General features: G+C 49.7%; 8 protein-coding genes across 12 annotated transcripts; 5 read left to right on the top strand and 3 right to left on the bottom strand.

Moving 5' to 3' along the window:
• Positions 1-309: 309 nt before the first annotated feature.
• TERG_01467 (uncharacterized protein) lies at positions 310-3,949 on the top strand (the record flags this gene model as incomplete). Of its 2 annotated transcripts, XM_003239433.2 has the most annotated exons (6): positions 310-669; positions 796-912; positions 986-1,085; positions 1,155-1,223; positions 1,297-1,899; positions 1,968-2,386. In XM_003239433.2, exons 1-6 carry the CDS (start codon positions 487-489, stop codon positions 2,384-2,386), a joined length of 1,491 nt encoding a protein of 496 aa, XP_003239481.1. In that variant the 5' UTR covers positions 310-486. The 2 variants fall into 2 exon arrangements, with proteins under 2 accessions (XP_003239481.1, XP_047605433.1); XM_047749301.1 differs by having other exon boundaries at positions 796-1,223; positions 1,968-3,949.
• An 839-nt stretch (positions 3,950-4,788) lies between these two features.
• TERG_01466 (uncharacterized protein) lies at positions 4,789-7,984 on the top strand. Of its 2 annotated transcripts, XM_047749300.1 has the most exons (2): positions 4,789-5,107; positions 5,205-7,984. In XM_047749300.1, the coding sequence occupies exon 2, from the start codon at positions 6,430-6,432 to the stop codon at positions 7,735-7,737; it is 1,308 nt and encodes a 435-aa protein (XP_047605432.1). In that variant the 5' UTR covers positions 4,789-5,107; positions 5,205-6,429; the 3' UTR covers positions 7,738-7,984. The 2 variants fall into 2 exon arrangements, with proteins under 2 accessions (XP_047605432.1, XP_047603730.1); XM_047747765.1 differs by having other exon boundaries at positions 4,789-7,984.
• A 23-nt stretch (positions 7,985-8,007) lies between these two features.
• TERG_01465 (uncharacterized protein) lies at positions 8,008-9,888 on the bottom strand. Its single transcript, XM_003239431.2, has 3 exons — positions 9,522-9,888; positions 9,170-9,442; positions 8,008-9,106 (listed from the first exon to the last, which is right to left on the bottom strand). Exons 1-3 carry the CDS (start codon positions 9,802-9,804, stop codon positions 8,385-8,387), a joined length of 1,278 nt encoding a protein of 425 aa, XP_003239479.1. The 5' UTR covers positions 9,805-9,888; the 3' UTR covers positions 8,008-8,384.
• An 82-nt stretch (positions 9,889-9,970) lies between these two features.
• TERG_01464 (uncharacterized protein) lies at positions 9,971-11,041 on the top strand. Its single transcript, XM_003239430.2, has one exon. The coding sequence runs from the start codon at positions 10,372-10,374 to the stop codon at positions 10,771-10,773; it is 402 nt and encodes a 133-aa protein (XP_003239478.1). The 5' UTR covers positions 9,971-10,371; the 3' UTR covers positions 10,774-11,041.
• Positions 11,042-11,374: 333 nt separating this feature from the next.
• On the top strand, positions 11,375-12,378 carry TERG_01463 (uncharacterized protein; the record flags this gene model as incomplete). Its single annotated transcript, XM_003239429.1, has 2 exons — positions 11,375-11,484; positions 11,556-12,378. The coding sequence occupies 2 exons, from the start codon at positions 11,375-11,377 to the stop codon at positions 12,376-12,378; spliced, it is 933 nt and encodes a 310-aa protein (XP_003239477.1).
• Positions 12,379-12,836: 458 nt separating this feature from the next.
• TERG_01462 (uncharacterized protein) lies at positions 12,837-16,283 on the bottom strand (the record flags this gene model as incomplete). Its single annotated transcript, XM_003239428.2, has 1 exon — positions 12,837-16,283. Exon 1 carries the CDS (start codon positions 16,185-16,187, stop codon positions 12,837-12,839), a length of 3,351 nt encoding a protein of 1,116 aa, XP_003239476.1. The 5' UTR covers positions 16,188-16,283.
• Positions 16,284-16,709: 426 nt separating this feature from the next.
• TERG_01460 (uncharacterized protein) lies at positions 16,710-19,321 on the bottom strand. 3 transcript variants are annotated; one of them, XM_047749298.1, is made up of 3 exons: positions 19,150-19,321; positions 18,467-19,096; positions 16,710-18,411 (listed from the first exon to the last, which is right to left on the bottom strand). In XM_047749298.1, exons 2-3 carry the CDS (start codon positions 18,888-18,890, stop codon positions 17,777-17,779), a joined length of 1,059 nt encoding a protein of 352 aa, XP_047605430.1. In that variant the 5' UTR covers positions 18,891-19,096; positions 19,150-19,321; the 3' UTR covers positions 16,710-17,776. The 3 variants fall into 3 exon arrangements, with proteins under 3 accessions (XP_047605430.1, XP_047603729.1, XP_047605431.1); XM_047747764.1 differs by having other exon boundaries at positions 18,467-19,321; XM_047749299.1 differs by having other exon boundaries at positions 16,710-19,096.
• Positions 19,322-20,534: 1,213 nt separating this feature from the next.
• Positions 20,535-25,868, top strand: TERG_01459 (uncharacterized protein; the record flags this gene model as incomplete). Its single annotated transcript, XM_003239425.2, has 2 exons — positions 20,535-24,481; positions 24,533-25,868. The coding sequence occupies 2 exons, from the start codon at positions 20,535-20,537 to the stop codon at positions 25,848-25,850; spliced, it is 5,265 nt and encodes a 1,754-aa protein (XP_003239473.1). The 3' UTR covers positions 25,851-25,868.
• Positions 25,869-26,747: the final 879 nt, after the last annotated feature.

Here is a 26,747-nt window from a genome sequence, read left to right as displayed (position 1 = left end):
GATGACCCCATCAACCTTCCAAGAGGGAAACCGGAGGCCCAGAGCTAATAATAATAATGAAAACCGAAGAGAAAAGCAAATAGATTGATCGTGCTTACAACGACTCAGGGGCAAGCACGGCACAGATTTTTTGCGGGTTCGGTTTGATTTAGGTTGTTTCACTGACATGAGCGCGGGGGATGCGCCATCCGATCCCCTTTTAAATTCGGACTATGGGTGTATTATTTACCTATATGCATGCTCAGCGTTAACCCAACTTGTCCAAGTGGCACATCTCCGTTTAGCTATACGATGTAGCTATCCGGAGAGCCGTCTATCTATATATTATGTTATTATATAAAAGCAAGTCTCCTCTCCCCCAAGGCTGGCCACTTTCATCAAACTGCAGTCTGCATCACTACGACTAGTTACGCAACCCTTCCCTTTTCTTATCGCAACAGAATCGTCGGTTAACCAGCCAACTGGCTAGCGAGTCGATTGTTCACCATGTTGGAAGCACTTATCCAGTCCGGGAGTGCCTACTGGGTCGACCTGGCTCTCTCCTTCGTCGTCCTGCTCGTCGTTTCGTATGTTGCTCGACTCGTCAGCCATCGCCAGAGATATTCGAAGTTCCCCCTGCACATTGACAAGTCCAACCCGAAACAGATGTTATTGTCTGGCTTTGCCAAGGTGCGTTGCGGCAAGAATTATACTTTCTCCTTAATATTGTTCGATGCTTTCGTTGTTTTCTTCATTGTGCCTTGGGTGGCTAGCTAGCTAGCTTTAACTAGAGCTGACGGCTGATGTACCTCCAAGTATAAAAACGCATTCCACATCAACACTGCCATTGGCAAGGATATCATTCTTTCAGCAGACTACGCCAACGAACTAAAGAGTGACCCTCATCTCGATTTTGCCAAAGCTATTCTTCCGGTAACTAGCCACTCTCCTATTCCCCTGAACCCCTTGGTTGTCTCTTATTGGTTAGCGCTAACTCATTGTATAGACTCTCCTTACCCATCTCTCAACATTCCACCACATTGAAGAGGCTGGTAAGAACCAGGTTTTGACAGAGACCATTCGAAGCAAACTTTCACGGCTGCCTGGTAAGGATATAAGATACTCACCCTATAGATGAATCATGTTTTGTCCTTTACTGACTATGGGTAATACAGTACATCTTAAGCAAGCTGTGTCCAGAGAGGCAACAGAAACTATTCGTGATAAGTTTACGGACAATGAAGGTACTTGAATAAAACCGAATTACCCCTTTTCTTGGCAGGCTCTTTGACAGAAAGCTAACCTTGTTTTGGTCAGAATGGCATGAAATTCCCATCAAAGATACCATTGTGAAGATTGTGGCCCGTATGTCGTCCAGGGTTTTCCTTGGCGAGGAACTTTGCCGCAATGAAGAATGGCTGAGGATTACGGCTGAGTATACGATCAACTTGTTCATTGCCGTTAACGAGCTTATGACCTGGCCTACATACGTCCGTCCTATCGTACAGTGGTTCCTCCCGCCATGTCAACGCCTGCGCCAACAGGTTGCAGATGCGCGACGACTCATCCAACCAGTTATCGATGCACGACATGCGGAGAACTACGAGCTTCGACGTCAAGGCAAGCCCCCCAGGCAGCATGAGGATGCCATTGCATGGCTTGATGAGAAATCTGGTGGCCGGTCATTCGATGCTGCGATCGCACAGCTCAGCTTGTCCTTTGTATCGATCCATACCACCACTGACCTATGCACTCAAGCCCTCTACGACATCTGTGCCAACCCAGAACTCATTCAGCCTCTCAGAGAAGAGATAATCAGCGTCCTCGGAAGTCGTGAGTTGGATACTACGGCCCTATATCAGATGAAGCTTTTGGATAGTGTTATCAAGGAGAGTCAAAGACTCAAGCCCGCCGGTCTTCGTAGGTCAACATCCTTTCTCTGTTTACTCCCCTTGGCGTATCCCATACCCCTAACACAGCTCCGTTAGTTTCTATGAAGCGATATGTAAAGGAAAGTATCACTCTTTCAGATGGCCTAGTCGTCCCCAAGGGAACAAGCATATCTGTATCCAGCCATGTTCATTGGGATGAATCCGTGTACCCAGAACCCAACAAGTTTGATGGATATCGCTTCCTCAAAATGAAAGGAGACCGCGAGAAAGATCGGATTGCCAACCTAGTTGCCACCAGCCCTGAGCATCTTGGATTCGGACATGGTGTCCATGCTTGCCCCGGCCGATTCTTCGCCGCTGACGAAATCAAGATTCTCTGCCACATTCTGCTCAAATACGACTTCAGGCTAACTGAAAAAAGTAATACCACACCTTACATGATGCCCGGTGGAGCCTATATGGCAAACAGCACACAGATTGAGATCAGGCGAAGGAAAGAGGAAATCACTCTATGACCTTGGTGATGGGAAGATGTTGAAGTGAGTTGTTTTCATTTAAGTAACCTTATATTGTTGGCTTCGAACTCAACACATAAGCGACTGCATTTCTCTACACCCCCCGCCCTTCGAAGCAACTGGCAGGCCCAAATTGTTTGCTTGATGCAGGTTGACTGGTTTGAGCATGAGCAGTTTGATTAAGTTGTACTGGGAAAAACTTAGTTCCCTTGCTCACGGAATTAAAACAATTTCAAAGTTGAAAACCGCGCCACAGTGGTAATAAAGTTCACCGATTCATGAATTTTAGGTTTTGCTGCCTATGTCATTAAACAAGGCACGGCTATGTTATCCGTTTTGGTTTTATAGATGCTGAATCTCATTGAGTGTCTGTACTCAAACTCTCTCTTGGACGAGCGAGCAAGGAGCCTAGTTCCTAGGGGTGTTTTAAGTATGCAATAACGGAATGCACAAGGGCGTTGGGCTAGCAGTTTGAACGGCATAAACCTGCCTGTGCTGCTTTTAGTTACCAGTTGTGTCAAAGTGATGAATAGCTAGTAATATAACACTGCAATGAAAAGTATGCCATCATTTCAAGCTTTCGTGATGTTTAAGTGCCATTGTAAAAGAGGATTCTCAAATTTACTATCAAATTTACCATCCAGCCAAGGTGAGCTATCTCGTATTAGAGACAGATATTAGCTATATTTGTATCACGGTCGAAATCATCATAACTAGTCAGGCAGGGTAACTAAGAAGGAATTGAGGTATTCTTGGCACAAAGGCGGGCGAGATTCCTAGTAAGCATGTCTTTGGTATATAAGATAAATTCGTTACGAATAACATCAGAAGCAAGAGATAAGGCTGAAATGGAGTAAAATACGATTGACCGTATCATTGCTAAATCTTTGATGCAATATAGCAGTTGATACGGATTAGTTGGTGACCCAACTTGGCGGCCACAGACCGTAAACATACACTTAGCTGCACCGGATCTCTGCCACGACACGGACAGGGGGAGTAATCATCTTGGCCTGGGTCCAATTATGGCCCTACGATATATGACTATGTAAAATAGGCCTGCATCTGACGAGTCCGAAGTCCTCGCTAAAAGGGCGAGAAAGCCTTCTTTTAAAGCTTAAAAAAGAAATCGTTTAACTTAGTTATCTGGTCTTGGCAATCTTATCTGATCTTCATCGAAAAATGGACGCATCTGGGCATGGATCCCATCACTCCGAGCAGGCAAACTGCTAGTTCATTAGCCTATGAGAGAGCAACAGGAGGAAAAAGAAAGCCACGGATGATGAGCCAGACCAGTTGCCAACAGCTAAACAGAACATCTTGATTAACTATTGGCTTGATGCATGGATTTCCTTTCCAACCCCCGAAGGCCTATGAAAAAAAAGATATTCACCGTATCCTTGCCCCGCCGTTCATCCATCTTATCTGATCGGCCAACATGAGCTTCTATCGTCTTTGAATGACGCTATCGCGGGGTAGCTAGGTCGAAGACCAAGTTGAGGATATTACACCACCAGGGAGACGATTCACAGAAACCGAGACGAGTAAAATTCGCGATCGAAAGAGCGGTATTTGGGCCGTCCGCGCTTGAGACTCTTGTGGTCTGCAAGGAAATTTGAAGGAGGAAAAGGCTGGCGAACAGTGGCGAAAACGGGTACATGCATATCGAGATCATTAATCGTCGTTTTCCTGCCTATCATACCAATGGCGTTTGTCGCCAGCTGTGCCTGGAAGATTTCAGCTGGCAAGCAAGGGCTAAAATAAAGGCTGTTCGATACGCACGCCAGCGGATACGCACCGTTTACATTGCATCCCTGGACAGGGGCTGTAACAGGAGTCGAGCAGGGTCTGTAGCCCTGCTGCCGCCCTCGCCCTCACGCCCCCCCACCGCAGCAGCACCGACACCGGCAACAGCGACAGCGGCGACGACCACGACGCAGACGCAGCCTCCATGATGGAGCCTGCCTCGTTCGAAGAGTCAAGCCGTGACCAACATTCAATGAATATCAAACTCGCCAAACTCGCCTGGCTATCCCCGCGACCGAATACGAAACATGACTAAGCATCATGACTAAGCATCCCAAAGAGGAAGTTCTTTACTTCAACTTCGCGCGTCGAACAAACGACGACGACGACGACAACAACAACAACAACAACAACAACAACGACTTCATCTGCAGCGCAGCACGCGAGAGGCAGCGCAGACGAGGCCCCCCGAGAGCGCACAAGTGAAGTAAGTAGGCTGGCAACGGCGGGCATACCGACGCCCTCGCGCAAGGCTGGCTGGCAAGCCACAGGTACATCCCACGTGACATACATTTAGGTCCCATCGCCAGTTCGCCAGCGAGGCTGGTGGCGAGACCAGAAGCGCAGAAGCAAATAATCGTCCCGAGCCGATCGAGGGAGAAGCCTTGGGAGTTCGAGGTCAAAAAAAGAAGGAAAAGCATAAAAGGGGACGACGGAAGATAACGACACTAGCGGCCATGACCTTTGGTGGTGCATCCCCAAACAGAGACGAATACGAGACGGCCTAGGGTCCATCTCTCTCGGTCTCTCTCAGTCAGCAGGGCCAGTCCAACCCTTTCAGCGTCCCGTCGGTCTCTTGCCTTCAAAGAGGAGGCGCAAAGTCAACTCGAAGCTGTTTGTTGGTCATGGAAAGCACTGATCATACGATTTCGCGCATGGAACAACGCCATAGATGATGGGGAAGCCATCGCAGCAGTGAGTCCGCCCGTGAACGAAGCCTTGCCTTGCCCGTTTCACTGCACCTCTCTTCTTTTTTTTATCAAACTGACACATCGAGTGATATGCAATGCAGCTTGCTTCCAGCATTTCCTGCAACCGACGCTGAGCCTTCGGACGACGCTCTCGACGCTGTTAATGCTGGTGGTGTTAAGAAGCTGAAGAAGACGCCGGCAAAGCGTCGAGCGCTCAGCTGCCTGCCGTGTCGTAGGCACAAACTGAAGTGCAACCGCCATGTCCCCTGCCACTCGTGTATCCGCTACCGGAGAGAAGAGCAATGTCGTCTCAATCCGCCGCCGTCCTCTGTCATGAGAGGCGGTGTCCCTCTACATTCACAAAGCCATATTCCGCCAGACCATACATCCGTAACCGCGCATGCGCCCGTACCTGCATCGCTCCCTTTCCAACCGCTCCCTCCCCAAGTAACAGCCGCTGCACCCTTGCAAAGCAAACCACAACCACCATACGTGCTTAACTCCCGCGAAACAGATCGCACAGAAACCATCTTATCGAGAAGCGCCCGGAATGTTTTATTGGAGACTCCGCTGGCTCAAAGCTTAGCCAGCTTGCCGCAAAATATATTTGGAGTTTCAACGCTCCCTCCGTTTATACCACTCCTGCTGGCCGAACAATCTCAGCGGCCTGTGGATGAAAATGAAGTCACCAACTTTTGGCGCGCACAGCTGGTCTCTATGCTTCCGTTGCGGCACCAATGCGACCTGATGGTCAATTACTATATCCACGAGCTAAACTATGTATATCACTCTGTACACGCCCCATCATTTCGGGAAGACTACGCTGCATTTTGGAATAAGGAAGTCAAAGACATCGATATAATCTGGCTATCTTTCCTATATGCTATCCTTTCCGCCAGTGCGGTGTTCATTCCGTTCCCTGATGTAAAAGCTGTCGGGCTGGACCCCGATACCATACGCAAAAAGGCTCATCTGTGGCATTGGGCCTCTAGACAGGCACTAAGTGCCGGCCACTATGAATCGCGGCCTTGTTTAACACAACTAGAAACATTCCTCGTGACACAATTATACTGGCTTTCTACCAAGAATATCGAGGTTATGAATTCGTACGTTGTTAACAACATCGCTGATCCATGTTCCATTCACTAATACCGTATTACTACTATAGAGCACTCGGCCAGGCAGTCCGGAACGGACAAGCGTTGAACTTGGATAGGGATGTTTCAGGGTTTAGCCCTCTCGAAACAGAAAAGCGACGGCGTATCTGGTGGGAGCTGTTTTGCTGCGATACGTATGTGAATTCCTACATATTATCTGATGCTTTGAATGAGAACTAACAGCAACAGTTTCCAATCAATATGCATGAGTCGAACACCGCTGATTCATTGTCCCGCCCCGAAAATCCCGTTACCCGCAAACTGCAATGATGAAGACATCACCGACTCCTTTACCGAGGGCCGACCAATTGACGAGCCAACAGAAACTAGCGCTAGCATTCTCCGAGCGGAAGTATTTCTGATCATGCGCAAGCTCTTCGACAGTGGTTTTGAATACCTTTCTTCCTACGAGTATGTGCGATCAGTGGATATGGAACTAGCGAATCTCACCCGCAACTTTCCGTGGTACTTTCAGCTAGACGAGAATGGAGAATGTGCAAACCTCCCTGAGCACCAAGACTACATATTGTGGCAATTTCACTTGCTCCATAGTTGCATTTGCATGCAGCGCATACGCATGAACCGTCCCTTCATCCACACGCGCATAGGTGACTCGTGGGCCGTCTGTGCCAAAGCTGCTAATGAAGTTCTTGCCGTGTACCAAAGCATGCGTAACCCGGATGTGGAGGAGTTTCGCAAGTCACATAAGCTATTCGTGCAGTCATACCAAATATTCTCCGCTGCTGTGGCACTGGCAGGCTTTTTGCTTGTTGAACGTTCTTTTCCGGCAGATAACATCCGTCCTCTCATTGAAATGGTGATATCGGATTTGGAACTATGCACAGCCGACGCTACGATTGCTGTAAACGGCAGAAATACCCTGATCAAAATGTTGGATATGTATGATCGTCGCCAGCAGAGGGAACCTGTTGAACCAGAGTCTCTGGTACCAGAAATATCGGTTGTCTTTGGCGGCGAGCAAACCACGCGGAAATACCTGAAACGTTGCGAAATCGGCTACGTTCTCAATGAAGATGGACACGCTACCCCTAGCTCAGCTAATCCTAGGGCCAGTGTAACCACCCCCAGCGCAAACACGTACGGCACCAACACTCCTACATCCTACACCTTCAATCAAACAAACCAAGGCAACCAACCAACAGTAGAATTAAATGATGTGCCTCAAGCACCTCAATATGCAGCTCCCAACCCATCATTCTCCGACTTTGATCCATCCCGGGTCCAACCAAAAGCTTATATTCCACATCCTACGACAACCAATTCAAGCCTGGCAAGCACCCACACTGCGCAGACTCTCGCGAACCCTGATATTAGCCAAACTCTACCGACCACCAGTATCAACCCTAACGGAGATCTGGAACTACTTAATTGCTTCTATAGCAACCCAATCCCTCTCAACATGAGCTTTGATGGACCTTGGGACTTCTTACTTACAGATTTACCATACCAAACCTGAGAATTTGGTGTGTATTTTTTATTCTTCATCTGGCTGTCAGTTCGCTTTACTATACCCTTATATATCTCGATATTCCCCCTTCATTTGTATCCAGGACTAGGATCACGGGAGGCGCTTGAGTGTGCATATTTTGTCTTCTTCCATTCCATACATTTTTGGAACATGGTTATATATATATTTGGTGTCACACTGCCTTTATTTCTTTGGTTGATTGTTTCTTTTTGTATAAAAATACATATAAAGTGGTTGGATGGGTTTTCCTTATGGAACTGGCCTGTGTGAGTTGGACAGGCCCTTCAAGCAGTTATGAAGACCATCGCCTAGAAGCCAGGCTTTGGCTGCTTTCTCTCTTCCTTTTTTTCCCTGTTTGCATTCATTTATGGACCCGGCACGGTAGAGATGTGAGATGAGATATTTGATATATCTCCCGAAATCCAATCTTCTGCCTTGGAGGAAATCATGCTTAAAGTCAATTCTGTTGTAATATCGCTTCTTTCGTCCAGGTTATGTATATGCTTGTTAAGCATAATCTTGACCTAGCCCCATTCCGAATTCCATGCTTTATATGACATCGGATGGGAGGTGTAGCAAGTGCGGAATATCCAGGGAGGTAACAGGGATCTTTTTTCCGCTAAATATCCGCCGGTCTACTTTGAGGCATTCTTCCGCACCTTCATTTCCGCGATCCATTTCCCTGCCATTTTGGTAGGTACAACATTGATCCGCACTAGACCATCAACGACCTCTACCTTTCCGCCGCCTAAGATCGCTAGCAGCGAAACTTTCTTTCCGGGTTTGATCATTCCGCCGGCGGCAGTCTCCATGTAACAGTCCACAGAGCCGATAGTATATTCACCGTTTTTGTCCCAGGGTAGTGGGAAGATGTACTCGAGGTGCTGTGCGATAGTGTCTGTCTCGGCAAATTCCTTGATAAAATCCGACTGTGCATGCATGGGGTAGAGTAAGACGCAGGGGAAAACAAGAGTGCTCTCTGGGGATAAGGGGTCAGGGGAGAGTTTCATGACTGCGTCTTCCATGTCTGGCGGCTGGGCGGTTTCTCGGACGGAAATCTCGCGTGCTGCCAGTGCCGTGCGGAGCGTGAATTGGATCTTCTCTGCTCGCCGTTGTTCCTCCCTCTTCCGCGCTGCGATCTTATCTAATTCCGCCTTTCTCGCTGCTATCTTTTTCGAAAGATCTTGGAGGGGCTGGTTCGTCTTATCATGGTGGAGGCCTCTTCCACACGCATCTTCCGCTTCCAAAACCTTGTTAAGGGCAAGGAGGGCAGTAGCGGAACGGTAGAATGCCTTGATATTCTTCGGGTTGAGCTTCAACGTAGACGCACAGTCTAACGTGGTTGATCTATAGTTTTCTGTTTCTTATCGTCAGTCGCGATCATCTCGTTATTATCGGGAATCGGCTCGTGGAATCGTACTTAGCTCCAAGTTGCATAATGCTCTATTGATGAAGCAAGCCTCTTCGATTTCTCGCAGTCTTCGTGCTTCTTCTTTGGGGTCCTCAGGCGCCTCCCAACTATCGTCTTTCATGGTCAAGATTGATATTCCCTTGGTATAGCACTCCTTTGCATCCTTCCACCGCTTTACTTTCGCAAAGTCATTTCCATTTTCGCGGAATCGTTGCGCGTTATCTGCTCGTGTGCCTTCGTTCTGAAGTGCTCGGATGGCATCTAGCTGTGGATTTTCGCCTTCTGTTAATCAACCCGGTCAGTCAGTACCTTAAATACTGCTTTACTCCTCATGAGTTCCTGCTTTTGATAAGGTACCGACCAGCCTGTAGTGCCTTGTCAACGTCTGTCATGAACAGCGGGGTCTGGTTCATAAGTTCTATTATCTCATCTGCAGTGTGCGACTTGACAGACTCCATCGCCGGTGGCATGGCCGGAAGAGCCTCGCTCCCCTTGGGCAAGGCATCTTTCTTTATTCCAAAGGGAGTTTCGCCTGATGGGAGGAAGGATGGCTCTTTCGCGGCGGGCAACGGGGTGAAGACAGGCGCCTTGTTGAGATCTAGGGACTCATCAAAATCGTCTGGAAGCTCCTCTATGCGGCCCATCGTTGTTTGTCTTCTTGTCTGCCCTATATAGCTCTTTGTTATACCTCCCTCGACAGCCGCTCCTTATCAAACGACTGCTATGTTGAAGTGGAAATCTTTGATGATGCGATGAGTTTTACTGTCGCCTTTTTTTTTTTTTCTTGCTTTTCCTGCCTTTTTTTCTTTGAGCCGCAAAAGCAAACAAGACAAACACTTCTTATCAGATTGATTACGTCATCATTAGATCTGATACGATGGAAGTTTAAATCCATTACATAATAGGCACTTTATATTATGTAATCATGTTGTTTGTTGAAGATGGAGAGAAAGCGATGTGGAAAGGAAGAAAAAAGACATAAAGAAGGGATTGTCTATTTGGAGAACAAGGGGGTTGCCAGGCTGGGAGATGGATGCTGGCTCGTTGCAAGCGAAGCTGGACAAAGGGTTGATGGCTTGCTGCGCAAGATATAAACAGCCCATGGCTTCTCCTAGATCACAGGCATAATCCATCTCCCATGCCATACCGCGTGTCTGTCTACGGGAGTTATCAAGTAGCCGACTTACCGTTTTTATCTGACATTAGCCGTGATGTTTGAGAAATACCAGCCTCCTCGCACCTACGGCAGCAGCGGCGGTGCCCTGAGCCTGACTGGGCTGGAGAGCATGTCCGCGGCCGAAAAGACAGCGCGCATCATTGCTGTGGCGAACGACATGGCAGCGTCGATAATATATATCGCGAAACAAGCCGAAGCCGGCAACCTAACCAACAGCCAGATTATCCCGATCTACAACTTCATCGACAGCATCCTGGGCCTCGAACGCAGCCAGACGAAGAGCCTGATGAGGGAGCTGGATAAGCAAGGGTCGCGGATCGCGCTGATGGAGAAACAACACAGCAGGGACATCGAGGAGCTGACCAAGTGCGCAATGGAGACAATCACGCAGATGAAGGTGAGGATCGCGCAGCTGGAGAAGAACAGCACTGCATAACCTGGTCAGCTAGTTATCTGGTCAACGGCTCTGTTTCGTTTGAGCTTCAACGACTGAGATGGCTGGCGTGTCACATGACACCGAGAATGGGCGTGAAGCAGCTTAACTTTTGCCTCCCGCGACGCGAAAAGCAGAGGGAAGAAAGTAAGCAGAAGAGATGGAAGCAGAAGGAAGAGGAAGAACTCGTCGGCGACAAGGAAAAGCTGCTGGCGGCGCGCAGGAACTTCGTTCGACAGCTGAGAATTGCAAGACGCTGGTTGGCCCGGCGAGGACGGGGCGAAGAGTTTTACCTCGGCATCTCGAGCGGCCGGTGGCCCCAGAAGGAAAAACGCATCAGAGGGAGGCAGTGGCAGAGACGGTGGAACCAGGTCGAATATTATTCCAATCAACCCCGTAAAAGCCATGAGTCTACCCGTAGAGTCCATGCCATGTGAATCTTGTCTGTCCTGGGCGTATAAATAATAATCGGAAGGGCCTTTTTCCACCTTTGATAACCAGATATCTTTCCTCTGTTTCGCTGTGCCTGTATCTCTCTCCCCCGGACCGGCATTCATCATTCATCCAGCGCTCTTGTGCCTTGATATTCCATACGGCCGATAGTATGAGCAGTAAGGGAGATTTCGCCGCCGTCAGGCGTGATATCGCTGCCCAGATGAAGCAGCCTGGGTACGATGACGGAAGCGCAGGCCCTGTCTTCGTCCGGCTCGCATGGTAAGTCCGTGTATCTCCTTTTTTTCGGCTTGCTCCAACCCTGATTCGACCATCGACTGACATCTTCCCAGGCATTCTGCAGGTACATATGACATTGAGAGCGATACGGGAGGCTCGAACGGCGCTGGCATGCGCTATGAAGCAGAGGGAGGAGACCCAGCCAACGCCGGACTGCAGCATGGCCGCGCATTCCTCGAGCCCATCAAGGCCAAACACCCCTGGATCACATACTCCGACCTCTGGACGCTCGCAGGCGTCGTCGCCATCAAGGAGATGGGTGGCCCCGAGATAAGCTGGCTGCCCGGCCGGACAGACTTCGTGGACGACTCCAAGGTGCCTCCTCGCGGCCGTCTTCCCGATGCCACCAAGGGCAGCGACCACATCCGACACATCTTCTACCGCATGGGCTTCAATGACCAGGAGATCGTGGCCCTCTCCGGCGCCCATAACCTGGGCCGCACACACATGGACCGCAGCGGCTTCGAAGGGCCTTGGGTCAACAACCCAACCCGATTCTCAAACCAGTATTTCCGGCTGCTCAAGAAGCTCGAGTGGAAGCCTCGCACGCTCTCGAACGGGACGAAGCAGTTCAATTACGTGGACGAGGACGTGCCTGAGGAGGAGCGCGAGGAGCCGCTCATGATGCTGCCGACGGACATGGCCCTGCTCTCGGACCCCGAGTTCGCGATGTGGGTGGACAAGTACGCTGAGGACAAGGAGCTCTTCTTCGACCATTTCTCCAAGGCCTTCCACAAGCTGATGGAGCTGGGCATCAAGCGGAATGCGCAGGGCGAGGTTATCAACACCGACAACGTCCGCGGCGGATACATCTCTGCGCCCAAGAAGAGCGACCGGCCAACCGCGCCAGACCAGGCTCCCAGGGCTCATCTATAGGGTTTCTCTTCTCTCAGTGTCTTTCATAGTCTTCGCTGTTGGTTTCCCGGAGTTCATGTTTTGTTCATTTGGAGGAAGGTTGAGTAGAGAAAATTCGATATCTAGAGCGGTAGAAGTTGGACTTGGTCAACATGTATATAGAGAAGCTAGTAATGAAAAAGTCCCTGCAACCTCCCAGCCAGACTTATATTCTGGAATGACATGTATAGTTGTATAAGAAGAAGACTTGGACACGGGATGCAAAGTTGGCCGCCAAGTTCGTATCACGACCAGATGCATGTGAATCGGTTACGTTTGAGATCTATCTACTTCGTACACCCATGGACACTATAACTACTATGTAGCTGCATGCTCAATACCTATTGAAAAAGCAACACCGTCTGTTTCCTAACTAGTGGTCGATATCTTATTCTTCAACCACTCTCCAGCTATCGCTGTAGGCTATAATGTGACAGCATCTACCGTTCCTGTTCGGACTCGTCTCTCTTCCTCTTCAGACTGTTGCTTCTGGCCGCAACAGCCCCTGTTGAGGGCGTTGAAGTATCTTCCGCTACGGACGGCTCGCCCGCACTCGTACTCGCGCCGATGATACCCCACTGGGCCATCCATTCGTCATCTGCTAAGGTAGTATCCGGGTTTGATGCTGTTCGTTGCTCCAGTTCGATACCGTTGACCTGGCCAAGGAGGTCAAAAAAGTTGTCAGGAGGTGGCAGTGGTGGCATAGCTGAATCTGCAAACCCAAGCTCTAGGTTAGAAGAATACAGGTTATCATCGTTCTCCATGAAATCAGTAAACGACTGGTTAGCTGCCTCGAGGTCTTCCTGAGTGAGCCCTTCTAAAGAGGCCGGCACAGTGCACACGTTGCCCTCTTCTATCACCTGTACTTCCGCAGGTACCGCTGGCTGCAGGCCTGCTTCATCAACTGGATTTGTCGGGTTGAGGAGTAGCTGCTGGGGGTCTACTGTGAGCAAATGAAGTGATTCTTGTGGGCTAGAAGCAGCCGGGGGGTTTCCAGTTACTGCTGGAGCCTCTGGAGGGGGAGTGTCAAGAATGACAATCGGGGCGGGGATTTCCTGTTTGATACTGGTTCGACCGTTGCTTTCTGGTGCTGGACCGGGCACATTGTTCATCGGATGCCTAGTGTAAGCGGCAGTACCAAGCCTATTTACCACTGGGTATGGATTGCGAGCTGTTTCATGGATACTAGCTTGGTAGCTTCCAGCTGACCCTGAACTTGACCCGTTTCCATTTGGGATGGACTGGGCAACAGGAGCATTAAATGTGGGTATCATTGCATTATGAATATCGGGTATCGATCGGTGCCCGTTAGCCTGGTTATTCTCAACTAGAGCAGCATCATTACTATAGTTTGGATTTGAAGAAGGTGTGGAAGATGGGCCAGGGGTTGGCATAACAGCTGATCTCATAAAATCATTAGTTGACAGGCTACCAGCTAATAAGGGCGATGGACTGCCATTTGCATAGCCTGGGGTATGAAGTTTGATAGGTGCCCTAGCTGTAGAGCCAGGAGTAGGGGGCTGATACTGTGTTGCCTGAGGTGGACCTTCGCTGTTAGCAAATGAACTAACATAATTAGATCCGACTGAATTGGCTTCAATTCGACCACTTGTCTTTGCCTGGCAGGCAGGTTTGGTCAATCTTTGGGCTGTAGAGACGAGAATCTTCTTTCCCTCTGTTTTTTCTGTTCCCGTTGTATTTGCTCGTGCTGCTGCCCTCTTCTCCTTCAAACGCAAAGACGTCCTACTACCGGGGGCGTCGCCGTTGCTCTTTTGTTGGTGAATAAAACCTGTAGTTCCGTTACTAGGACGTCCCGGGCGAAGATTAGGATCCTGAGATGACCGTACTACCATTGGTTGAGTAGATGATTGCTCACTTGGTCGGTGTATGATCTTCTCGAAGAAGAGAAGTACCGGATGGCCATTAATCCACCATGAATTCGGCGCAATCTCATACTGTTCCTGCGGCTTGATACCCCCTGGGACCATTCCTGATATTTGGCTTGCATCGTAAATCTGCGTTAACCGGCTACCATTAGCTCCTCGGTCTTTGTCAATCCATCGCACTCTATGGTGTACGGAACTATTGTTCTGAGTTCTGAATATGACTCCAATGAGTGTGTATTGCTCATTTATGACTTCACCACCGGCTTTAACCAGCCGTACTATCATTGCAGGAGCACAAAAGTTGAGAATTCTTATTTGCTCATGAGGCTGCATAACAATGCGAATAGGGCTGGCTTCAAACGTCCGGGGGCATCTTATTGAACATGACCCATCACATTGTGTGCACCTAACACTCGTACTGCCCTGGAAGACCCGCTGCAGAAGAACAGATATGTCCACACCATTATCGTCATTCGTTTGATAAGCTATATTGGCAACACTTTCCCGATATGGAACACTGTTTACCGGGCCCCCATGGTGACCGCAGGGCTGGTAATGATCGGTATAACAGAGCTGAAACTGGGAGAAAGACTTGGCGAGAGCTGTCCAGACAATGGCTGTGTCCATCACCGATCTATCTACCGAGTGAGGATCTAATTGGAAATGCTGGGTGTAGACATTCCACAGCCTCTCTTTCACCGTTGAGACGGCCTCATCTGATAACTGGCTGTTTAAACAATCGCTCATGGCACCTATAAACGCCCTTTCGGGTGGACTCAAAACTATCAGTCGTTCGCGGCGGGCTCTCTTATCGATTGTGGTGGTTCCGGCGTTGGTCAACAGCCCTGCAACAATAACGCAGTCAAATATATCCGAACTCCCATCATAAGACAAAGGGCCACGGCACCTGAAGGGATAGAGCTCTCCATCTGAATCAAAGGAGAGCTGGGTTTGGTCCTCAGATATCCTTAGTCTCAGATATGATAGGGTTGTTGCGCCTATTATTAGGCCGGTTGTAGAGGGCCTGGTGTAGTTAATCTGTGCCAGCGGAGCTTGCCTAGAAGAATGGCTGTCCAAAAGACCGTAGGCGCTTTGCGAAGTGTCCTGTCGGGGTGGGCTGCTTGCTTGAGTTGTAGTACGAGGCTTCCCGTTATCTGCACGACCAGGATTGGGTAGTAGATATCTTTGGCGATAGGCTTCACCCCATTGATTTCCTGTTTGCGCAGAATGAGGAAAACTTGCTGGGACACCATGCCCTGAGCTTTGTCCTAATCTGGTTGGGACTTGGGTCATCATATACTGTTGAGCGGTCATATAGCTCGGTTGAGATGGGAAACTTGGTACACCTTGATATCCACGGGAAAAGGAACCATCTCGAGGGGGAGTGGGCCATTGAGGGTTGGGCAATTGCGGTGTTTCGGGTGGAAGTGCAAACTCCCAGTTGGGATCTCCCCTAGGCATCCTTCTACTGAACAGCGGCGGGTGGTATGATGGTCGTAACAGTCTGGGGCCTGCATCGCAGTCTCGGCTAATAAAATGATGCCAATCGGCGCGATGCCTGGGGTCCTGGTTGTAAGAAATCCGTTTTAGTATCTGGAGAAGATGTTCCTTAGTTCTCCGTGGTATCTGCGGCTTCCCAGGCTTCCCAGGTTTCGTTTTCTTTTCTTTTCCGTCCTCTTTCTCCTTGTTTTCTATCCATTTGTCAAGGGAGAATCCCCATGTATGATGGTTTACTAGCTTCTTGAGTGTATCGATGTCGAGAGCCCGGTTACGTAGATGTGTGGTATCGGGAAAGCGGTATAGTTCATAGCCTGGGGGCGGAACAGCAAGTCGTTCAAAATCATAATCAGGGAAGTGTTCGTTTACTTCCGGGTAATCAGCATTGGGAGAAACTGACCTAGCCATAACATTCGATATTAAGTAGAAAATACTGAAGATCAAACGTACGCTAGAGGCGAATATCACCTATGTCGTCACGATAGTTCTGCATAGAATCGAGGCCCTCACAAGCAGCGAAGGTTAAGATAAATATATATAGAAAATATAAGATAGAGGAGGTATGTATCGAAGGGGGATCCCTTCAGCTTCTAACAGTATCAAAAACATAGCCATTGTTGAGTGGAGTCCAACAATGAACTAACAACAAGAATCCAATGAGTCGAGAAATGGGCAAACTGGCGGCAACTCGGGATTAAAGCGAGGAACAGCCGCCCAGATTGGTCGATTACCCTTCAATGCTAAGCCACACGGAGCCGAAGCCGCTTTTATGCCAGCCTGAAGAAGAACTATGCCCTTTGTCTGGCGCCAACAGGCGAAGAAAACAAGGCACGGCCCCGACATATAAGGCTTGTCCAAAGGACGATCAAGAAGATAATCATATGAGAACGCAAAATTATTTAAAACTTCTCAAACATAAAATTCGGCGAATCCAGTTGTGGAATATTCAATCCAAGAGTGAATCCCCTATTTTGTATCGGGTTATAATGAAGCTGGAGGGTATATTTCGAGCACATTGGGTGGTATTATCCAGTTGGCAAAGCCTATTGTTTTTCCTTCAAGAAATAAATAAAGATCTAACTCCTTATTGATTTATGACTAGCAAATTTCACCTTCGTCGTTGTTTGTTTGTCAACATCCGTATATTGAAGTTGCCAACAAGTTAGTTACGATTAATTGATAATCGTTGTTTATTCGACGGAAGAGAAGATCACGTGGAAGGGCTGACAAATCCAACGACTTCAACAACAACAACCTCTTATGTAGCTTCCACGATGGCCATAATCTCGATGCTGGGGTTTGGATTGCATATATGCATCTCCATCCGGGGGTGGGCCAATTAGCCACCTTGTAAGGAGCATCATCCGCCAGCGTCTAACTACTGAATGCATGGATTCTGCGGTGTAACTAAGCATACCGCATAATAATGGGCGTAGCTGTCTTGTCTCACCGTTGGGTAGTTAATGGCAGTAATTGGATTCCTTGCAGACAATTATATATCTCAAGTAGCCATTAATAGAATACCATCACCAGTCCTTGAACTTGACGGCATTGCCGCTCCTCAAGAGCAAATCCTTGGTTATGGCAGGTCGGGGTTGGTAATTTGTGTCGAGGACACCGCGCTCAAAAGACCTTTACGCTATATTAGGAGCAGCGATAATGAGGTTGAGATAAACATTGAAGTTATCCAACGGGAACAGGAGGCCTATCGACGCTAAGGACAATGTGAAGGCGTTGTGGCCTGCCTTGAAATGTCAGAGAAATCTACCCGGCTTGCTCTAATGGAAAATGGTGATCTTCGGGAGTGAGGTCTCGAATGGTTGGGCCCTACGTCGTGATATCCTCGACTCATGCTTTATGGTATTGTAGTAGATTGTCTAGAAGGGCTATGGCATTCAATTCAAAAGTGGACACATAAGAGATCAACGAGAAAACCGACTAACTAGTTAGAGATATTATGTCCAGACGATGCAAGTAGCATGATTACGTGGCTAGCTTCAAATGTCCAGATAGCCCCCTTGCTTGGTAACGTCTAGGAGGAGCTTTTGCCAGAGATCGCAGGTGCTCTTCAAGACTTGGTCGTCGGCTATGAGTTTATACCCTGTGTCCACCACGTCTAAGGTATTCTCAAGCTTCTCAGCATTGATATCCCCGACTCTCGGCCAGGCAATGGTTGGTGGATTGATATCACGATCCCGTCGAGTGTTTGGGTCACCTGTGATAGCATGACTGAGAAAGTAGGACTGGTATCCGCTGAAAAGAGGGATAGAAACATTCCACAACTTGGGGGAGTACCAGAGGGCAAATACGTCTTGGCCATGGGTCGCTGCTTTGGGAGAGTACTGCATGAGATAGGACTTCTTTGAGTATTCCCGGAGTATATCGCGTATATTGCAAGTGAATAACGAATCACGGATGAGTCTTGAGCCAATGGCGCTCACAGATTCGTTGGAGGGCTTCTTCAGGTGATAGTAGTCCTCAAGTGTGGAAATAGCTTCCGTGGCATAAGTCGGGAAACTCGACTTCAAATAGCCGGAAAGGGATTCCAGAGTGCTGTCATTGCCAACAAAGGGGCTGCCTTCATCATAGACATGGGAGATAATGAGAGAGTCGAGATGTCTCCAGTAGTTCCCTGGAGGTGAAGATGTCAGTTGACAGTTATGGATGACTAGGCCTGGACTCCTTACCTTGAGCAATATCAACAGAGAATACATGCTTAAGCACACGCCCATCTGGCGTTGGGCCAACTTGGCCCAGATCCTTGTAGCTAGCCTCAATCAATTGCGAAATATTAGCTGCTCTCAGACATGCTAGTCCTTGTCCGGCACAGCCCGCGCGTGATGCGAAGGCTTTGAACTGATTCTCGACTGATCCTTTGCGGTCAACAGGGAAGCTAAGACCGGGACTCATAACAACGGCACGTCGAAAGAGAGGGTCGATGATTCCCTGATTGGCGGTGATAAGGCTGAGAATGGAGCCTCCGCCTGCAGACTCTCCCCAGGCGCTGACCCTGTCCCTATCTCCGCCCAGTAGGTGGACATAGTCTCTTACCCATTCAAAAACAGCACGCTGGTCATGCAAACCGGCATTTGGTAATCCTTCGTTTTCCATTGTGGTCCCGGCCAGCCAGCCCAATGCACTGAGCTTTCCAGAAAAATGTTAGCAGTTTTAGATTCTGTGATCCTAGGGTGAACAAGATTGGCCTTACTCGGTAATTGAAAGTGATGACAATGGCATCTCCAGCCGAACGCTGCACAAGGCTAGTGCCTTCGTAGATCCCTTCTTCCACTGCTAGATCTTTAGATCCAATTGAATACCTTTACAGTCGTTAGTATGGGCTGTTTGTCGCTCAAGAAGGATAGCAACGTACCCTCCGCCGTAAACCCAAACAATCACAGGTAGCTTGCGATGTCCGTGGTTTCTCAATGCTTTCCCGGGAACGTAGGCGTCAAGGAATAGACAGTCTACCTCAAGTTAGAAACCACTCACTCGGCGTAGAAAGCCTCAAGACGGGCAAAACGAACCTTCACGAGCAGCCTTCTGTTGCCTGTAGTATGACGGGTCCTCGAATCCAGGAGCGCCGGGGCCAGGAATGCACGGTGGGCCGTAAGATCCGTCCTGGATATGGGGCTCTCGAGATGCTGGTCTTACTGGTTTGGCCCAACGCAACGGCCCAGTAGGCGGAACCGCATAGCGAACGTTGCGGAATGTGTAGACCTAGGCCACAGTGTAAACATAGTGTGTCTCCCTGGCGATGAGGGCCATCCGTCTTACATCTGCAGCTTGGTCATATTTAGCTGCTCGCCACCTTCCATAAGGCAGATCGAGAATCGGAAGATTTGAGGAAGCAAAGGCCCCCCCGAGAGTAGATGCAGCCACCAAGCCGAACGTCAACAGCCGGACAAACATGTTTAACCCAAGCGGAGTTGCAATAGCAGGTATGATGGTGCGGTTGGTGAGCGAATGTTGTTTTGTGTGAAGACCTGGACATCAGGGACATTGAGGCCTCTTTTATATCCCACGAGCCTGAAGCTGACGGCCACTGTCGAGCTCTCCCCTCCGCCCTTGACTTGGTATACTGATGCCAGACAGACCCGGAGTAGATCCAAGCCGGGGCATCATCTCAGCTTGCTTCGCCATCATCAGGCAATACGAGTCCCTTGGCAAAGTTGTCTCTTCTGGACAAGCCTGAGCTGGCGATCCAAAGGCCGTTGCTTGTCACTTGCATCGACTCTTCCTGCGCCCGTCTCGTGTTCCCGGCGGAGCTGAAGAGCAAAAGCCGCTGCCATGGCCATATGTACCGACGACGAGTAGATACGGTCAGGCCGCAGACAAGAGACTGTTCAACTGTTTACTTGTTTACCCTGCCATATCACCTAGTTATATTATTAATACTTCGAGAGAAAAAGCAAGGAAGAAAGTGGGAACAAATCGCGATCTGGCGCCCAAAACAAGCACAGGAAAACGACCGCCAGCGAAGCTGTGGCTGATAATCGTGTTTATTTACTGTCATTTTATGTACTAACAAATTTACTCCTTCTTCGCTTTTGGTCTTCTTCTCCTGTGCTACTCGCTGCTCGTTTTATCCTTCCCTGCGTATTCGTTCTCTTCGCTGCGGCGTCCTCGCTGGAGTGGCGGATCTTAGTATTTCCCGCCTTGACATGACTTCGCTCTCAGGGGGAAGAAGCGCGTCGCCCGAACATCTCCAGGTCTAGCGAGTCGACGACCACCGCACAGCCAGCCAGCCAGCCCGACATGGCGGAACCGTGGCTAGACGGCCTCGACGACGACTGGGACTCGCAGCAGGCTGTCTCTGCGGCCGATTCACCTGTCCTTGCGGCGGACGGCGACGAGGTCGACGCCGACACCTCGCCCACTCCCTCTCCACGGCCTTATCGCGACAGCTCCAGCGCCAGCAACCAACCCCACAGCCACCACTGCTCGGGACAGACCTCCACGGTGAACAGCATGGGCAATGGCGATGGCGATGGCGATGGCGATGGCGACGGCGACGGCGATGGCGACGGGACGATGCAGATCAAATCACGGCGCGAGGGAGGCGGCAACACCACTCCAGAGTGGAAGAGGAGAATCATCAGAGGCGAGCGCGCGCTGGGCGAGGCGGGCGACCTTTTCGGCCCAATGGGGCTGGAGACCGTCTTCAGGCCGCCGTCGTTCTCAGAGTCGCTGTTTCGGTCCCATCTCTCGGTCCCTGTGGCTGCCGATGCGGCCGCTCGCCAGGACGGCGTATCATCCGCTCGCGAACCGTTCCACAGCCAGAGAACAAACGGCACCCAGAGGAGCCAACGGAGCCAACGGAGCCAACGGAGCCAACGGAGCCTATGGAGTCAGAGGAGTCAGAGGAGTCAGAGGAGCCGCGGAGCGCCCTTTCGCGATTCTCATGGAGGAAACGACACATCGTGGATGGAACACATGTCAGAGGTCATGATAGGAGGCGATGGCCGGCCCTACGCGCCGCACAGGGACCAGGCCGAAGGCATTGAGCCCCTGCGAGAACACCTCTCCTCCCTGAGCATCGAATTCAACTCGAGACTGAGCTCCAGCAGCCATGCCAGCGCTAGTGTCATACGGGATAACGAGGCCAGCTACATCTCACTGCCGAAACGCAACCAGTCGAGCCGGAGTCCGACGCGGTTGGAGAACATGGCTGCTTGCAGCGACAGCCGCCTGCAGGACGAGAGCCTCGATGCCGACTCCGAGAACCTGACGTCTATATCACTACCAGAGGGCTTATCTATGGGTACACAGGACTGCACGTCACCGGGCGACGAATTGGACACTTCACGTCATGCAGCCTGTTCGGACAGCGACTCCATTCGCATACGGACAGTTAGCGCGTCGTCACGCCCACCGCACCCTCAAAGCTCGATACTAGGGGGGGGAGTCCCGATCCCTCCTGTACCACGCACACCGCAAACACCGCCGTCAATACGCCTTCACTCTCCCCCGGACGTGGAGCAGCCGGCAGAGGATAGCTCAAGACCGAGACCCTCGTCATCAGGAAGCCCTTTGAAGCTGTTTGGAAATCATGATACCTACACAAGCAACAAGCTCCTGCGCAGGATGAGCCAGTTCGAAGCTGCCAACGCCTCGGGTGCGGACGACGCTAGTAATCTCGACGCGGAACGCGAGGACATGGGCCCAGATGGGCTGCCTAGGCTGCCCTCCAGAACCAATATCTCCAGGTCGAACCATACTACACACCTGGGAACGGATAATAAACAACCCCGGAATTTACTTCAAGTCCCCAGCTCGCCACGGGATAAAGAAAACAGCAGTCCACACCAAGCATACGAGAAACAACAGCTACCACCCCTGTCCAAAACAGAAGCTAAAAGGAGCCTGAAACGGTCATCGAAAATCACAGTCTCAAAAAGAAGGAGGACACTGCAGGTTCTCCCAGGCCAAGATCAGGTTTGGGACGAGTCAATACTTGATTCTACGGGTCCTTTCTCTACCCATTCCCTCGTCGAAAGTATGGATGGAAGTCAACAACGTCTTCCGTCCTACTCAAGGCCAGCTGCCCCGACGCCAACTAGTTTCCGACCTATCACGGCAAACGGCCAGTCCCTGTTTGCTGTCCCTGACAAGCAGGAAACAGCGGCGTGTCCCGGTGCCAGCTTTGTTTTCCACATTGAACACCCTAGGAAAGGCTCGATTACCACCCAGGAATACTATAATGAAGCATCAAAAGTGATGGACCATATCAGGGCCCAGGGAGGGCCAATAAGCGGCTCTACCCGGCGAAATGAGGGTTATCAAACCATTTATGAGGATGATTCCGCTCTATACAGTGACGCCTCCAGCGAAGAACAGTTCTCACGGCCTCCCAGTCGTGACGGTGTTGATTTGAGAAAACAGAGAGAAGTACCTCCGCCAAACCCAAGAATTATCAGTCACTTGAAGAAGTTTGAAGAGAAAGACGAGTTCCATGTTGGAATGGGTGCTTCCGTTGGAACGTTGAAGTTCAGACAACAAAATGGTCTGCTGCATCCAAATCAGTCACCCCGTCGAGATGTTGGATTCTTTGACGATACTGTGGAAAGCAGCCCTGAGAATATCCGGATAAGGTCCAACGTCCGTCGTGACGGGCAGCAGGGCGAACTAGTACTTCGGTCAGAGGAATCCGTCAAGAGCCAGAAGTCAGCAACAAGCCTCCCGACCGGATTTTCACAGGGCTCTGCCAGTAGCTCTGGTGCAAAGGGGGTCATATCTTCGGATCGAGTTTCCCATTTGATTCCAGAAAACATTGGAAAGATGATATTTGATCGAAATACGCAATGCTGGGTGAAGAACACCGCCAGATCCGATCCAGATGCTCATAATCGCTCCCAAACTGTCAGCGAAGATGACCCTTTCAAGGACATATCTGATCTTAGTGTCGATGAACTGAAAGAACTTGCTATCGCTCGCGGCCTAATGCCAGCGGGGACTGCATTCGGCTCTGGGCCTGCACTGCCATTGCCTGAGGAATCTCTTCCACCAGAGCCCGAGAAGAAGGCCCCTTTCCAAGCTGAGCACAATCCTCGCCCACAGACTCGAGAGAGCGCCCAGAATCCGATGTCTGAGTCAAGCTCTGTACAGTCTAAATACACTCGATTTACGGTTAGTGTTCCCAAACCAGGCACCAGAGCTACTTCCTGGGGATCGGAAGAGTTCCAAACCCATAAAATAAGCCTCGAAAAGCCTCAGGTTCTGGAACAGGAGGAGCAAGCCGAACAACTGCCAGACGTCTACAGTGCGCCGTTGCATGAGCCAAACACCCGTGCACGATCTGGTACAATCACGTTTTCCTCTCCATTGGTTTCCGGAGTTGCATACCAGGGCGAGGACGAATTATGCTCCGAGCATACCCAAGAAGCTCGGGAGTGGATATCAGACGCCGCACCTCAAAGTCCCCTAGGAAATGTCCCACCGCATGATATTCCCTTACCAGAACAAGATTGTTTTGAACTATCGTGCATACAGGAAGGCACAGAAGAATCAATTGATGGCCAGGGTGAAGAGCAGAACAACGATCTCTCTGTTATACCATCGGTAGCAGATGTTGATCGGTCAGTAATGATTGCTCCGCCCAACCTGGGTTCGAGCAACTACAGCTTCCACATGAGCCCTCTGTCAGAGTTCACGGTCAATCAGGTTGACGAGTCCATGAGAGGCGAGCGCAGTTACATTGCTAAACGAGCAAACCCACACGCTCTACGACAACTACATGGGAAACTAGCACTGGCCGCTGAGGACATTGTGCAACACATTACAGACGCAGAGCCATATGAGGCATACTGGGAACAGATGCGTCGGCTGGTCCTTAGGGGAAAGAGACTTTTAACCCTTCACCAGCTCGACAAGTATTGTCCTCAGCTCCAGGAGTTGGATGTAGGGGAGAACAAGCTCGCTCACCTAAACGGCATCCCAGCAACAGTCCGAAGCCTCGACTCGCCATATAATTGCCTGTCTAGTCTAACTTCATGGAGCCATCTATCGAATCTTCAGTATCTCGATATATCTGGTAACGACTTGGACAATCTTGATGGTCTCTCTAATCTATATCACCTGCGGAGTCTGAATGCGAGCAATAATAAGCTCACCTGCATCAAGGGGATCTTTGGGCTAGATGGCCTGTTAACGCTTAAAGTCTCAAATAATCAATTGACCTCCGTGGACTTTAAGCATGCTGATCTGTAAGTATGCCCATCATTGAAAGGTTAGAACATATGGCTAACATTGGATAGCATCCGACTGAGTAAACTGGATCTCAGCGGTAATGACATTCATACCATACAGAATCTTGATGCCCTACATGGGATCGAGACCATTGATCTTCGAAAGAACCAGATGCAGGAGTTCACGGTACGTCGACCTCTACGGCGTCTAGACATCCTCAAATTGTCCGGGAACCGTCTCGGCCAGCTTGATTTGTCGGTTTTCCCATCACTGCGTGTACTATATGTCGACTGCAATCATCTCAGCACTATAGAGAAGCTTGAGGATTGTCGATTCCTCGACACCCTCTCTATGCGAGAGCAAAGTATACCTTCCAATGACCCCAGCGGCTCTCCTGGCTATGCTGAACCTATACCAGTAAATCTCAATCTGGGCAAGGTGTCTTCAATCCGCAAATTATTCCTTTCATCGAACTTCCTCTCGGCAGACACACTCAGGCCAGATACTCCCATTCTAAGCTTGCAACTTTTGGACCTGGCCTCGTGCACGCTTGAGGCTTTGCCTGAGCAATTTGGGGAAACATTCTCTAACCTAAAGACGCTTAATCTGAATTTTAACGCGTTACCGGATATCAATGGTCTACGCGGCATAAAACGCCTGAACCGGTTGACCTTGGTAGGCAACCGCATCGCACGACTGCGACGGATGTGCAAGGTCCTGGCTGAAATCGGTGGAGCCCACGGTTCCTTGACCAGAGTCGACCTGCGAGGAAACCCGATAACCGTTGGATTCTACCCACCGCCAGTATCAGGAAGTGGGAAGCCGCAGCAAAGACACACAGGGAATAATGCCACCCAGCGGGACCTTATCAAACACAAAGCGGACGATGACGACGTCCTTGACCGGTCTCTTCCATACATCGGAGGAGGAAAGGACATTGCCCGACACCTTTCATACCACTCTAACAACTACATTGACTACCCTCCCCTGGACGCTCACGAGGAACAAAACGAAGCGGAAAACAACGAAAAGGAGGTGGATGACCCGTACACCGTCCCGTTCGCGGATCCATTCGCAGATGCGAAGTACCAGGCACACCTCGACGAGCCTACGCGGCTCCGGCGACGAGTGATAGAACTGATGATCCAGAATGCTACGTCAGGACGACTAACGTATCTCGACGGTCTGCCGCAGTGCAGTTCGCCGGATGACAACGAAATTAATGATGATGACGGCGGCGGACATGTCGGTCCTGGAGATGCACATGTCCATGCCCACGAAGGCGCAGTGAGGGTGAAAAAGGACTGGGTATGGAATCGACTGGAACAGCTGGGAGTATTGAGGAAGAAGGAAAAGGCAAGGGAGAAAGGCAACGGGAAAGTATAAGGGGTTTTCTTTTCCTTTTTTTTTTTTTTTTTTTTCATTTCATTTCTTCGGGATGCGTTTGGCTCAGGCGAAGGGATGTTGACATCGACATGGCGCGGCGTTGCTTTGCTTTGCTTTGCTTTTTCTTCTTCTGTTTGATTTCGACATTTTGTTTTACTATATTATTTCTGGCCTCTTCTTGTTCACCTTTCTTCCTCCCTCGAGTGCAAGCGAGGATATTCCGTTTGGATAGCTGGCTTAATGAAATGGGTACGGGTGCATACATACGCATACATTAGGGAACTGTTAGGCAAAGCAAGGAGTAATTTTGAACTGATCGATTTTATCAACATTACCATTCAGCTTCCCTATTTGTCTCGAGCAAAAGCAAAGCAAAATTAAATCGAGAGAGGCTACGAGGAAGTGAAGTGTGACATTTTCTAAGATATACGCTGTAGTAAATAAAGGGAATATTTTGATAGCCGACCTTTTTTTTGCCTACCAATCCGACCCCATTGTCATGAATCATTCATTCCAGTGAGAGAGAAGAAGGAAACCCTGTAAAGGAGATAGTCGATACGTCAAATACAGTAGGAGAAAAGAATAAGGAAAAGGAGAAAGAGAAGAAGAAAAATCGTCCGTCCCGAGTTGATGAATAGATAATTGAATAAAGTCATAGATTAGGAAGCCGGAAAACGAGCGCCGAACAAACGAGCAAGCAAGCAGGCAAACAAACGAGCAACGAGCAAGTAAATAAATAAGACAAGGCAGAGACGACCCCGAAGGGACACCGGAAACTCCCATCTCCCGTCCATAAAGTGAAAAAAAAGGGTGTAAGGAATAATAAGTAAGGTGAGGAACCAATCTTGGAAACAACCGAGAAGAAGCAACGATATAAAATGACAGGATAGAAAAAAA

Source organism: Trichophyton rubrum (genome assembly GCF_000151425.1).
Source record: "Trichophyton rubrum CBS 118892 genomic scaffold supercont2.1, whole genome shotgun sequence".
Classification (NCBI taxonomy): domain Eukaryota; kingdom Fungi; phylum Ascomycota; class Eurotiomycetes; order Onygenales; family Arthrodermataceae; genus Trichophyton; species Trichophyton rubrum.
The sequence above is the reverse complement of the archived record's forward strand: the minus strand, read 5'-3'. Positions and strand labels throughout refer to the sequence as shown.